The 14,470-nt window shown below is 37.5% G+C and overlaps 1 protein-coding gene across 3 annotated transcripts in view; it reads right to left on the bottom strand.

The window, feature by feature from the left end:
- Window positions 1–14,470, bottom strand: part of DYNC2I1 (dynein 2 intermediate chain 1) — a 107,198-nt gene that overhangs the window by 28,213 nt on the left and 64,515 nt on the right. For all 3 annotated transcript variants that reach the window (XM_004447635.4, XM_071215385.1, XM_058297624.2), the window contains exons 12-16: window positions 12,395–12,524; window positions 10,929–11,040; window positions 8,269–8,357; window positions 4,853–4,982; window positions 120–292 (exon numbers count right to left, since the gene is read on the bottom strand). In XM_004447635.4, coding sequence (XP_004447692.2) covers window positions 120–292; window positions 4,853–4,982; window positions 8,269–8,357; window positions 10,929–11,040; window positions 12,395–12,524 — 634 coding nt within the window. The remainder of the gene's footprint in view (window positions 1–119; window positions 293–4,852; window positions 4,983–8,268; window positions 8,358–10,928; window positions 11,041–12,394; window positions 12,525–14,470) is intronic.

The raw sequence follows: 14,470 nt of genomic DNA, 5'->3' as shown, positions 1-14,470 counted from the left end.
TCTCATTCTCTCGCGCATCTCTTTTCCTTTCACTTGTCGATCCACCCCTGACATTGTGTCCACTAGGACGTCATTCTCACCCTTCCTTTCATTAAATGTCTGAGTCTCCTGAATAATACCTTTGATTCACATAGCAAAACCTTCTGTGGGCTTGAAGGCTGCCAAATATCCCACACACAGAGGATGTATCTTCCATCCAGTTGACTTGAAAAAGTCTTTTCAGGTAAATCATGAACAGAAACTACTGTCTGCCTCTGAACCTGAGAGGCATGTAAACAGGATACTTTTCGATCTAGGGATAAAATAAAGAAAAACAGTTTTTCATTTTTAGTAATCTGACTGAATCCATGTTAAATAATATACATTAAAAGTACTCGAATATATTACAGCTTGAAGAAACAAACACAGTACTTTCAAAACTGTACATACATGAAATCTGCATCTTGATAAATGGGCAGTTTGTCCCTGAAAAATTCTGTCAAAGATGTTCTTATCACTTTGCTAAAAAGAAATCCTTCAATTTGGTAGCAATGCAGACCAGAACAATAAGCTTTCTCAATTCTTTCTAAATCTAGATATTCACATGAAGACCAACTTGCCTGAATATGTACTTTGGAGTCAGCGTTTTAGAGTTGGAAGAACATTGAAAACAATGGATTTTATTCTTTGCTTTAGTATACTAAAACACCAGGACTTTATTTAGGAACTCCTGACATATGTAAAAACATATATCAATCTTAAAATCATTATGCCAAGTGAAAAAGGCCAGACACAAACGACCATATTTACACAATTCCATTTATATAAAATTTTAGCAAATGCAAACATATAATATATAATGACAAAAAGCAGATCCACGATTGCCTGGGGTTAGAGATGGATGGAGGAATGGCCTACAAAGGGCCGGAAGGAATCTTTTGGGATCATTGAATTGTTGTCTACCTTAAGTAACTTGATTGATTGTGCTCCCATTGTATTCTTTAAATGGTTGTAGTTCATGGTATATAAATGAAATCTCCATAAAGTAAAAAAGTATAAAAAAAAGAAAAAGGTGTTTTATTGAGACCAAATATTCCACTGTCTCTTAGATTTCATAGTTCCCTCTTCTCCAGAATATTCCCAATTTCTCCACCCATCTGTAACACAACACACTTTCTTGACCCTTTATCCCACCATCTTTTTGTTTTGTTTTTTTTAAAGATTTATTATTTATTTATTTCTCTCCCCTTCCCCCCACCCCATTATCTACTTTCTGTGTCCATCCATTCTGTGTTCTTCTCTGTCCGCTTATATTCTTGTCAGCGGCACTGGGAATCTGTGTCGCTTTTTGTCGTATCATCTTGCTGCATTAGCTCTCCATGTATGCGGTGCCACTCCTGGGCAGGCCACACTTTTTTCACGCTGGGTAGCTCTCCTTACGGGGTGCACTCCTTGTGCATGGGGCTCCCCTATGCGGGGGACACCCCTGCGTGGCACAGCACTCCTTGTGTGCATCAGCACTGCACGTGGGCCAGCTCACCAGATGGGTCAGGAGGCCCTAGGTTTGAACCCTAGACCTCCTATGTGGTAGGCGGACGCCCTATCCATTGAGCCAAATCTGCTTCCCCCACCATCTTTTAATGTAAAGCTTAGAGTATAGAATTCAGGGGCAGCATTTTGTATTATCAATGAAAATTTGGGGCTGTGTTGAGTTTTTCCTGACAGATGGTAAACTTTTTTCCTTTTTAAAGATTTATTTTTTATTTTTTCTCTCCCCTTCCTTACCCCCTCCGCCCACCCCATTGTCTGTTCTCTGTGTCCATTCACTGTGTGTTCTTCTGTGTCCACTTGTATTCTTGTCAGCAGCACAGGGGATCTGTGTATCTTTTTGTTGCATCAGCTTTCCATGTGTGTGGCACCACTCCTGGACAGGCTGCACTTTTTTCGCGTGGGGAGGCTCTCCTTACGGGGTGCACTCCTTGCACATAGGGTTCCTCTACACGGGGGACACCCCTGTGTGGCATGGCACTCCTTACGGGCATCAGCACTGCTCATGGGACAGCTCACCACGCGGGTTGGAAGGCCCTGAGTTTGAACCCTGGACCTCCTATATGGTAGGTGGACAATATATTAGTTGAACCAAATCCATTTTCTGGAGATTAAACTTTTAATAGGCTTAAGTTCTTAGCCTTGTCTTCAGCCCATTGCTAGCATGTAAGGCCACAGTGCTACAACAGTTTTACCAACTGTCCAAATCTTTCAAGGGTTACCCATCTCCCTTAGGGTAAAACCAAAAACAGGCATTTCTTCTACAAAGCTTTTTTGAACATGTTAATTTGTGTCAACACAATTCGTGTGTTAGGGGACAATTTGAGAATCATGCAAATTTTGCATCTCCTTAGGCACTATTTAGTACATGAAAAATACTACATGAATATAGACAACTGCATCCAGCTGAACGCAGCCCATAGGAATTGACACAAAGCACATACCCATGCACCAAACTTCTGTTAGGTCAGTTCACTGCCCGTGTTAACAGCCACATATATCCCTGCATGTGGTGTCACAATTTGCCCTCTGGTTCCAGAGAACCTTCTGTCCAAAATTTTACAATAACTCACAAGCTGCCACTATCACTAGCAACTTTCAGTTCTCTTCCAAGGTAAAGTGCCATATTTATTGTATTACCTGTATATTTCTTAACCATTTAACATGTAAAACTGCACTGCCATTCTGCTTTCCTTTCTTAGGTGATACTCATGACATTTTTGGGTGCTGTGCTCTGAACCCCATTTTTCTCAAAAGCCCGAGTGGTTTTTATTGTGCAATTTTCCCTAGGGGGGGGGTGATTTTTATGTCTCATTTTAGCAGAACTGAATGTACAATGACCAACATAGTTCGGACCCTTCATTACCACTCTAACCAGAGCCCCTGCTCCGTACCCCTCCCTGACTCCATGCCAGTCCCACAGGATTCCTCGCTGTTCCTCAAGGACACCACAAGTTCCAGCCTCACAGCCTTTGCACATGCTGATCCCTCTGCCTGGAAAGCTTCCCCTCCCCACAGATATCTTTATGGCTCACTTTCTCATCTCTTGGTTTCACTCAAAATATCACCTTCACAGTAAGATCTTCTCTATCAAATATTGTGAGTCACCCCTGCCCCATAATGCTTCCTCTCCCCTTCCCTGCTTTATTTTTCTCCTCTGTCCTGACTCCTTTCCAACATACTAGATATTTTACTTGTTAAACCAGTTTATAGTCTGTTTGCCCACCAAACTGTAAGTTCCATGAGGACAGGGATTTTTGTCTATCTTGCTCACTGTTGAGACCTCAGCTCCTATAACAGGGCCTGCTACACTGTAGGCACTAAGTGACTATTTCTTGAATAAATGAAGTTGGCTGCATCATTCTTCTGTATATAATTTAATAGTAACCACAGTATTGGGTAGATTCTGTATGAAGGCTGAACCACAGATCAGAGAGACGTGAGTCAAGTCCTATAATGTTCACACAAGTGAGACTACTTACTTCTCTTAGACACCCCTCTCCCCCAATCTTATGTCCTTCTATTGCCTCAATATTCATTTTACTAAAAGAAAATAAAAACAAAAATAAACCAAGAAAACCCTCCACTTTTCTTTCCAAATAGGACTTGTACCTACTAAACAAATCTTTTAAGAACATACATAAATTATGTTTTTCTAAATGAAGGATTTGAGTTCTATATATAATTAAAGCACCTTCCAGGTTTTTTGTTTTGTTTTGCTTTGCTTTTTAGGAATCATCAGAGATTGAACCCAGGACCTTATACATGGGAAGCAGATGCTTAACCACTTGAACTACATCTGTTCCCCTTCTAGTATTTTTATACTTGTCTGTTATCACTCTATTCTGTGTCAGTCTACAGAAGTATATAAGCTCCTTGAGAATAGTACATCTCTAATTCCCATTCCTCTGTGTATAGATGTGGGCATGGCAATGTGATTGTACAATGTTCTGAAAGCTCCAAGTGCAATCATTTTAACTCTTTTAACTTAATACATGATGAACAGTTTATAAATTACAAGACGTAGGAAATATTTTGAAATCTACCCATTAACAAGCTTTTTCTAGAATAGATACAGGTAAAAATATTTGTCTTATAGAAACAAAAAACTCACAAAGAACTCTTTAAACTTTTTAAAATCAACAATGCTAGTATGTTAAGACACAGAAGAATGTATAACAATCTAAGTCTCTAAATAGCTAGTCACTTTTCTTAAAGGCAAAGAGGTTACTAGATTAGTACTTTAAATTTGATCTTGCAAATGCAGTTTGTTTAAATTAATTTAAATAATTATATGCAATTATGCTTTATGTTTGACTTTATCTGTTTCATTTCAGTTTAGCATTATATTTCCATAATTATGGAATAATTAAAAATCTAAGTATGTAAATCTATATTAAATGTTTAACTTGTTAATTAAATCTGTACCTTTATTAATAATACAACTTTTACCTAAACACTCTCTTACACCACACCCACTATTTCTCTATTTTATTCTAAGAAGTCAAAAGAAACTGAAAACTGGACCAAAAAGAACCAAACCAGAATTAAAAACAAATAAAGAAGACAAATTTCAGTCTCCACTCATTTGATAATCTCACTCCTTTAATGTACTATATTGCCCTATTCTAATTGTCTTAAGAAAGTTATAAATCATAACATTATTTCAAGAAAAAAATTAACCATTCACTTTTAAGTTGTATATTAACTGAGTCTCTGTTTTATATACCCCATCATATTAATATAGAACAAAATATATTAAAGATCATTATTTTATCACAACAGTTTAGTAGTTAGATTTAAAAACAAGATCAAGGTCCCTTACTTTGAAGAAATGGCAGTCTAGTGTTCAATTGAGAGGAACTGTCACTAAACAAAAATGTGTTGTCTTGAGCCCTAAGATTCCAGTTGGGTTCAGCTGCCACACGATCCTCTTCAAGCAAAACAGCAACCACCTTTCATAGAAAAGAGATTATTCTTTCACTAAAATTTTCCAAATGTATTATCTTTCCAAAAAAAATTACCTTTTACATTTCATCCATTTCTGCAACTAGCTGCCTAGCTCCAAGACATCATAATGACTGATAAAAGGAAATCTATTTTTTCTTTCTGCGTAATAGTAGAAACTGATATACAAAGTTCCATTAAAATAAATTCCACAGGAGGGTCATTAGTATTGGATGTCATTTTCTTATAATAAATACTTTGCTAAATCACAGCAGAAGAAAAACCGTCTGCACATTCAACTTTCCCTAAGTAAGGAAGCATAAGCAAACATCATACACATAAATAGCTCTGTTTTTCATAGTGGACTATAATGAAGCTCAGAAGGGTGGATTGAGGGAAAAATACACCAAATGTAAGATATTGGCTATAGTCAGTAGTAATATTTTGACAATGCTCTTTCACAGTTTGTAACAAATGTTTCACAATAATGTAAGGTGCCAGTAGTGGGGAAATGTATGGGAGCCCTATATGATGATATGCACGTTTGTTTTTGTAAGTGTTCGCAACTTCTACCAAACACTTACTGTTTATTTATGTTCATGTATGGATGAACATAAATAATCAATTTAAAAAATAAACTTCAATTTTAAAAAAGTATCCAGAAAATCACTATATACTCCTGTTAACATTATTTTTAGAATGTAACAATGGTAATGGAGAAGAAATGGTTAAGTTAGGAGAAATGTTTAATGAAATACTGGTAGGATTTGGTGTAAGAGAAGAATGGACATGCAAGGCAAGAGGGTCATGGGCTCAGGTACCCTGCCCCATTAAGGCCTTTCTTTGTCTCTTCTCACCATAATTCTTCTTAGTCCATCCCATCTGGTCTCTTCACTTCATCCTGAACCCAACTGCCCTCTCTTCTTAGCTCCCCCTGAATTTACCCTAAAAGAAGAGTCTGATAAAAATTAAAAGCAATATGGAAGCATGTAAATTTCTTATTTTATAAACCACAAAAATCCTACATCATAGTGACACTGAGAGAAAGTCTATCTGTGTCAGAAATCACTGCTTGGACAGGTTAGATTCTGAGAAACAGGCATAATCCAAATCCATATGTCATGATGTAACAATGTTCTACAATATTTACCAATGCTTTGTACGTAAATTTTTTTTTAAGACTTCTTTATTTATTTCTCTTCCCTTTCCCCCCCTCGCCCACCCGCCCCAGTTGTCTGTTCTCTGTGTCTATTTGCTGCATGTTCTTCTTTTTTTTTTTTTTTTTTTTTTTTTTTTTAATTTTTTTATTTTTTATTGACTTTGTAATAATATTACATTAAAAATATATATGTGAGGTCCCATTCAACCCCACCCCCCCACCCCCCCTCTCTCCCCCCCCCCAACAACACTCGTTCCCATCATCATGACACATCCATTGGATTTGGTAAGTACATCTTTGGGCACCTCTGCACCTCATATACATTGGTTCACATCATGGCCCATACTCTCCTCTATTCCATCATGTAGGCCCTGTGAGGAATTACAATGTCCGGTGATTACCTCTGAAGCACCATCCAGGGCAGCTCCATGTCCCGAAGACGCCTCCACCTCTCATCTCTTCCTGCCTTTCCCCATACCCTTTGTCCATTATGTCCACTTTTCCCAATCCAATGCCACCTCTTCTATGTGGACACTGGATTGGTTGTGTCCATTGCACCTTTATGTCAAGAGGAGGCTCAGATTCCACCTGGATGCTGGATGCAATCCTCCCATTTTCAGTTGTAATCACTCTAGGCTCCATGGTGTGGTGGTTGTCCTTCACCTCCATCTTAGCTGAGTGTGGTAAGTCCAATAAATCAGATTGTAGGTGCTGGAGTCTGTTGAGGCTCAGGATCTAGCTATCACATTGTCAGTCCAGAGATTCAAATCCCCTAAATATATCTTAAACCCCAACATTAACTGCACCTCCAGCACATTAGCATGAAAGTCTTATGAAGGGAGATCCCATCTGAGTCCAGATTCATCACACATAAACACCATTTCCAAAGAGGGGCCATCTGCCCTGGTAGTTAACCCCATCGGCCATGACCATAACTCCCATGGGTCTCTTTAGCCCTCAAAGGAACCAATATCTGGGGGTTGTATCTGCTTTATCTGTCTCTCTGACTCTGCTCAGTTGTGCATGAGGGCAAACCTTCTGCCAGCCTCCAGACTCTTTTTTAGAAACTCGTAGCCATATAAACTCATTTCTCTTCTTTGTCCGCGTCTGTTGTTGTCAGCGGCACGGGAATCTGTGTTTCTTTTGTTGCGTCATCTTGTTGCGTCAGCTCTCCGTGTGTGTGTGGCGCCATTCTTGGGCAGGCTGCACTTTCTTTTGCGCTGGGCGGCTCTCCTTACAGAGCGCACTCCTTGCACGTGGGGATCCCCTACGCGGGGGACACCCCTGCATGGCATGGCACTCCTTGCGCGCATCAGCACTGTGCATGGGCCAGCTCCACACGGGTCAAGGAGGCCCACCCAGGGTTTAAACCGTGGACCTCCCATGTGGTAGACAGAAGCCCTAATCCACTGGGCCAAGTCCACTTCCCTGTATGCAAATTTTTAGCCTACACTTTAAAGAAAAATCTATGAGACTAGAGAAAATTTAAACACTGACTTCATATTTGATGATATTAAGAGATTATTAATAATTTTGAGAGTTTTTTAAAGAGATTCTTACAAAATATTTCAGGAGGAAATGATAATGATAGGATGAATGGAATTTGTTTCAAAATAATAGAGGGGGTGATAAGATGAATGTATGTGCCTGGGTTCATAAGAAACAAAATTGACCATGAGTTGACAGTTACTGAAGCTGAAGCAGTTAATAGTACATGGAGGCTCACTATACTGTTCCCTGCACTTCTCTATGTATTCTCAAAATTTCAATAATTAGTGTAAAATATCATGAGCTTTTTAGTGTCATGTGCCCTACATGTTACACTGGCCTAGTCAACTTAATATGCCTGGTTTTTAGTCTATATTCATTTTAAAATGGAAGCAGTTAATATTAAGGTATAGAGTCTAAAAACACAGCACTTTTACTGATGTACATTTACCTGGTGTAATTTTGCACACAAGGATGTAATGAATGTGTTACCGATAGTTTATAAGAAAATAATACCTGAAAATGAGTAAATGCTTCTGGTTTATTTAAGTCTACAAAAGCTGCAAGATTTCATAGCTCCTATATTTCCATGTATAATGAACTTTAAGCCCATATACGTAGAACAGAACATGTAATGTAGAATATACCTGACAAGCAGCCCGAAGAAAGTTAGATAACCTTGGTGTATCAATTTTCGGTACAACCATAGCATCAGAGCTCTCTCTATTTTCACTACCTAAAGGGAAAGGCAAGTTATAAAAAATCGATAAAGTAAACTCAAAAATAGTCATGGCATTATACAACTTAAAATTTAAAAATGTGTTATAAATGAACATTAAGAACATTAGAAGAAAAAGTCAAAAAACTTTAAATTTTATTTTCTAAGTCCAATAGTTATTTTTTAACAAAAACAACTGCATCTTGATTTATATAAAATCTGCAGACTGAAGCCTATTTACATGAATTGGGGAAAACTGTTAAAGGAATCTAACTTAATCATTATATAAGTCTTAAATTTAGGCATATTACTTTCTTAAGGTGAGGCTTCCCTCAAGAAAGGGAGTAGTATAATTCCCTGTGTTATAGGGATAATTCCTCAAGAAAAACAATCAACTAGTAAAGTATTTGATAAATAAGTCATAGTTGAATACCATGTATTCTGGGAATCTTCAGTCTATAATGATGAGATATATTTGGAAACTGAAAATTCCATAGTTAATGAGAACAAAGACCCCCAAGTTAAAAACAGATTATCTTCCAAAAGTCCATTTGTTAAGTGGTTGTTTGAAAGACTGAATCTTTTCCCTCTCTGTTTAGGAATAAAAAATGTTATATATCATGGTCGGAAGCCCAGACCAGGACTCAAAAGCTGATTAATCTATTCTGCAGTTCAACAGTTCTAATATTAGCCCTGCTCCTCAAGGCCCTCCAATCACAGAACACTACTAAAGCCCTGTGAACAGGATGTCTAGGTGACAAAGCAGAAGGAGGTGGGGGGAGGCTCCAAAGGCTGGGCAGCCTCCAAGCACACAAAAGGAGGGTGCTGGCAGCAGGAATGCGAGCTGTCAGTGCCATGTGTACATAACATCTGCTGAAAAGTGGAGTGCTTGGTATTTTATTTTAAATATTCAACAGCAGATCCTAAATAGAAGCCTAATGTGATGGCCGTTTTCAAGCAACCGTTTAAAACAATCCTTTAAAAAGTACAGTAGCCACAAAATTACAGGGTTAAGCTCTATATTAAGATAATATCATTCTCTGGGTATTTTCTTTTCACTGACATAAAATTATATTCAAGATCATTTATTATTATTATGCCCTTAAGAACAAACCTAAAATTATAGTCATAGGAAGTAGTTAAAACTAAAACAATTATTATTTATCAAAGATACACAAAGAAAAGAAAAAGAAAGAGTATAAGAAAAGTATATGAGAGAGAGAGAAGGAGCAACCAGCACATCATTGGTGTTTCAGCTTATAATTTTTTTTAAATGTGACTGTGTATGTGTATGCACATACATATGTATATATACATATATACACATATACATTTTTATTCATTAATTTACCAGTCATAGAGTTCTAAAAAATTAAAATTTTTCAAAATTAAACTTAAATTGATTATCAAGTCCCAAAAATGCCCCCACATCACATCTCTTCTTCCCTCTCCCTGCCCTCAGTAACTACCATGGCCACTGTCTCCAAATCATTGATACCGTTTCTTCAATTGCTAGAGTCATAATAGTTCTATAGTAGAATACCAGTAAGTCCACTCTAATCCACATTTTATTTCTCCATCCTATGGACCCTGGGATGGTGAGGTCCACTCCACCTCTAAATGGAGAGGGGGCTTAGATCCCACACAGTTGATGGATGCGATTCTCCTGCTTGCAGTTGTAGGCACTCTTGGTTCCCTGGTGTGGTGGTTGACCTTCTTCACCTCCCTGTTAGCTGACCTGGGTAAGTCCAACAAACCGCAGAGTAGGAGTTGCAACTCTGCTGAGGCTCTGAGCCCAGCTGGCACATGGCCAGTCCAGAGATTCAAGTCTCCTGAGTATACACCAACCCCAGTGCCAACCACAGGTTCAGTGAAAGTGACAGAAGAGGCACATGTAGAAAGGTCACATCTGAGTCCAACTCCATCACACTCAGGAACACAAATTACAAAGTAGGGCCCACTGACAAGGCACTGAATTCCAGCGCCATCTCCCATAACCGTAAAAACTGTGCGTGTCTCTGTAGCCCTCAGGAGCACCAGTACCTGAGGTTGTACCGACTTTGGCTGTCTCTTGGATCTTACAAGTCCCATTTTTGGGACTTGGAGCTGTCCTAAATGATACTACAGAGACAGATGCTGGACATTATATATCCTGCCATAACCCACTGAATGGGGAGAGTGTAAACTACAGTGTAAACTATAATCCATGCGGTGCAGCAGTGCTCCAAAATGTATTCACCAAATGCAATGAATGCACCACAATGATGAAAGAGGTTGTTGATGTGGGAGGAGTGGAGTGAGGTGGGGTGTGGGGTATATGGGAACCTCTTATATTTTGTAATATTTTTTATGATCTATGTATCTTTTTTTAAAAAGGCAATTAAATTTTTAAAAATTTAAAAAGAAAAAAAATTGATTATCAATAATGGAAACATGGTTTGTTCCTTTACACTAACTAAGCATATACAAATGATCACATTCAAGACAAAGATATATGAGAAACAACCAAAAAGGTAAAGAGTAAAAACAGAATGAAAATTAATGTAAAGAAATTCACCATTCACGATTCAAAAGCACAAAGATGTTTACCTCCAGATACAAGGGTGCTTTCACCTGGATGTTGGGTCCACACTTCCCTTGTCTCTATTTCTTCAGTCTGAATATCTCTTTCAACATTATCTTCATTATACTGAACATACGCCTTCAAAACAAAAGTACACTAGAATTAACAGTAGGTCTTAAATTCCGAGCAATCTCTCATTACTGAAAATAAAAACAATTTTTAAATGTTCAAGTTAATAATGATAGTCTTCTTGCTTGAGTCAAAAATAAGTATCAGGGCATAAGTACAATCATGTAAGGATTGCTTGTCTCTCAAACATTTGATAGGCATTGGACCTAATTTTCAAAATGTTTTCAGAAAGTTACTGTCAATTTAACTTTAGCTTGACAATGTTACTACTTGGCCTAGCCATCTCCAATTCTCTTAGGATCAACTTGCTTTGTAAAACCAAAACACAATTATATTTTTTATTTCTAAATGTACTTTCTTAAGTAAAATAAGACAGCTTTATTACTAACAGCTCTGAGATGAGGAAAATAAGAGGTTAGATAATCTATTCAAGGTCACAGAGTGAGTCAGTTGCAAAGCTAGGATTAAAATTGTTAGCTTCTTGAGTTTCATGCTGTCACTCTCTTCCTATTAAAGGAGTATTATTTATTAAATGCACCCAATATGTCATGTTAAGATTGATGTTACCCCCTATAAGGGAAAGAAGAAAATTGAAAGACATGATCCCTAACTTCAAAAAATGTATAATCTTGGAAAATTGGGCTATCACATAATTAAAATTAATGACTGGAAACATTATAGTGAAGTACAAAATCACATGGGCAGCTTGTAGCAATTACGTAATAAGAGACAGAATTCAACATAAATCATGAGGAAGGATTCACACAGAGATGGGGCCTTGGACTTTGGGGAATAAATAGATAAGTAACTAGAATAGCCTGGCACACTTAAAGACCAGTGAGAAGGGAGATGAAGAACTGAATAAGATACAATTAGACATTAAGGTGAGTCCAGATTACAGAGAGCTCTGGAGGATAAGAAAAACAATTATTACGTACAAAGTATTTTAAGACTCTTGCACTGCAAGGATTTTATACAGACAGATACAACTGCCATATCCTCACCAGGAACCCAGAGAAACGAATCCAAACTTAACATTCTGTTTGACTTTAAATACCCATTCTACATAACATGGTACTCAAAGGTGAGGAGTGTAACCCCACCATCTCTAGCCTATTACATTAGGTAATTCACTGATGTTTTCTAAATGTTTTTGGAATATCGTTAGAGTTTTCATTTCCATAATTCCTTCAGGTTAATGAGTACCATATGATGAAGGGATCGCCATTTTTCCATAAATCTCTATCATTCACAGGCCATTCCCAAGCGCTAATATTCTGGAACAAGATACACTTAGGCACAAATTTAATATAATTTATTAAACTTTACTTGCATTTTGTCACTTAATAACTCTTGCACTAACCTGCTTAGTATTTTTTTTCCCAAAGTTTCTTATATACATGTCATATTCATTTACTGGTGGCAGATCCAAGAGAGAGAATGTGAACGAAAAATCTAAGTCAATAAGCCGAAGCAATTTTGTGCTGCGTGTCCTTTAAAATAAATTAGAAATAAGACAAAAATTACATTGAATAATATACATAGGGAAGTGGCAAGGAGAGTTGTAGGAAACCTATGATTAGATGTAGGTTATGGTCAAGTACCTAGTTTTTGTCTGGGTGGTGAATTTGAGGTATTTAATACATTGACAAAAATAACTATTTAAATAAATAAAAGCTGGTTATGCATTGCCCAAAGACGAAAATATATCACAGACCAAAAATTTGGATTATTCCAACTCATTGCACTTGAGGTTAAAACAAAATAAAATTAGGGAAGTGGATGTGGTTCCTGCCTACCACATGGAAGGTTGCTGGTTCAGATCCCAGTGCTTCCTAAAAGAGAGCAAGCTTGCATGACGGGCAGGTGCGGTGAGCTGACACAACAAGAGACACAAGAAGAAAAAACACAATTTGAGACACAACAAAGCAGGGAGCAGAGGTTCCCAGTGCCTCCTAAAAGAAGATGGTGAGCTGATGCAACAAGCAAGGCAGGGAAGAAAAAACATAATGAGAGACTCAAAGAAGTAGGGAGCAGAGGTGGCGCACATGATTAGGTACCTTCCTCCCACATCAGAGGTCCTGGGTTCGGCAACCAGTGCCTCCTAAATAAACATGGAAGATGAACAGCAAGTGCAAACAACAAGAGGGTGGAGAAAAATAAATAAAATAAATCTTAAAAATAAATAAAATAAAATGATATGTAGGCCTAGAATTTTTATTAGAGGCAATTCAATTTGACTTTATGAATTAATATGTCATGGCTGGAATGATAATCTTTTTATCACATCACTTAGCTATTACCAGATAGCATAGTTTTTCAAGTACATGCTTGTACTTTTTCAGTTTCTATTCTTCTTAAGAGTACTTTGTTTTCCCCACAGAATTTTGACCTTTCGACTGCTTTTAACATTTCTCCTTGATATGTTTTCTTGACTAGGCTTCCAAAACACTACATTCACTTGGTTTTCCACTGCCTTTCAACCACCTTTTCTTCCAGACATCCTAACATTAAGACTATCCAGGTTTCCATCATTTTTATATTTATATTTATTGTTTATTCACACACACCCCAACACACACACTGCAAGGGCAGAGATTTTTATTTCTTTCATTTACTACTACTTCCATGGTTCTAAACAATGCTTGGCAGAGAGTTGGTAGTAACTAAATATATGTTGAATGAATGACTGATCCAACACACAGGTATCTCAATAATGTGATCTGCTCTCCTCTTTTCCTCTCCCTCCTTCTCCAGTCACTCTCGTGGTTGTTACTAATAAGTGCACCCTTCCCATAATCTTACTCTCTGGCCTCATCTCCAATCTTTCCAACTTATTACCTGTGGTTCTCTATCTTCAATGATTCTTTAACCACAATGAACTAATCCTTTTACCTTTTCATGGTCTCTTGCTACCCACATTGATTGTATATGGTCTGAGGCAAGGGTACAGGCTCATTTGTTTGCATACACACACACACACACACACACACATATACACCACTTGTTTCGGCACCATGCACTGAAAAGACCAACTCACTATGCTGCAGTGGCACCCATACTGTAAATCAAGTGACCAAATATGTGTAAGTCAACAGATGTAATTCTGTACAATGGTTTATCTGACTTGGCAACACAATGTTTTAATTTCTATAGCTTTATAATAAGTCTTGGACCGGTAACACAATGTTTTAATTTCTATAGCTTTATAATAAGTCTTGATATATGAGCTTAAGTCTTTGAACTTTGTTCTTCTTCCAGATAGTCTTCACTATCCTTTTTTTATTAGAGAAGTTGTAGGTTTACAGAAAAATCTTGCATAAACCTCGCTAATCTTGACCTTTACTAGTTCCATATAAATTTTAGAATCAGCATGTTAATGTACACACACACACACATAAACACATCCCCATACAAAACTTGCTGAGATTTTTACTGT

The sequence above is a fragment of the Dasypus novemcinctus genome, chromosome 5 (assembly GCF_030445035.2).
Source record: "Dasypus novemcinctus isolate mDasNov1 chromosome 5, mDasNov1.1.hap2, whole genome shotgun sequence".
NCBI lineage: Eukaryota > Metazoa > Chordata > Mammalia > Cingulata > Dasypodidae > Dasypus > Dasypus novemcinctus.
Note: the sequence above shows the minus strand (reverse complement) of the source record. Positions and strands in the feature narration are given on the sequence as shown.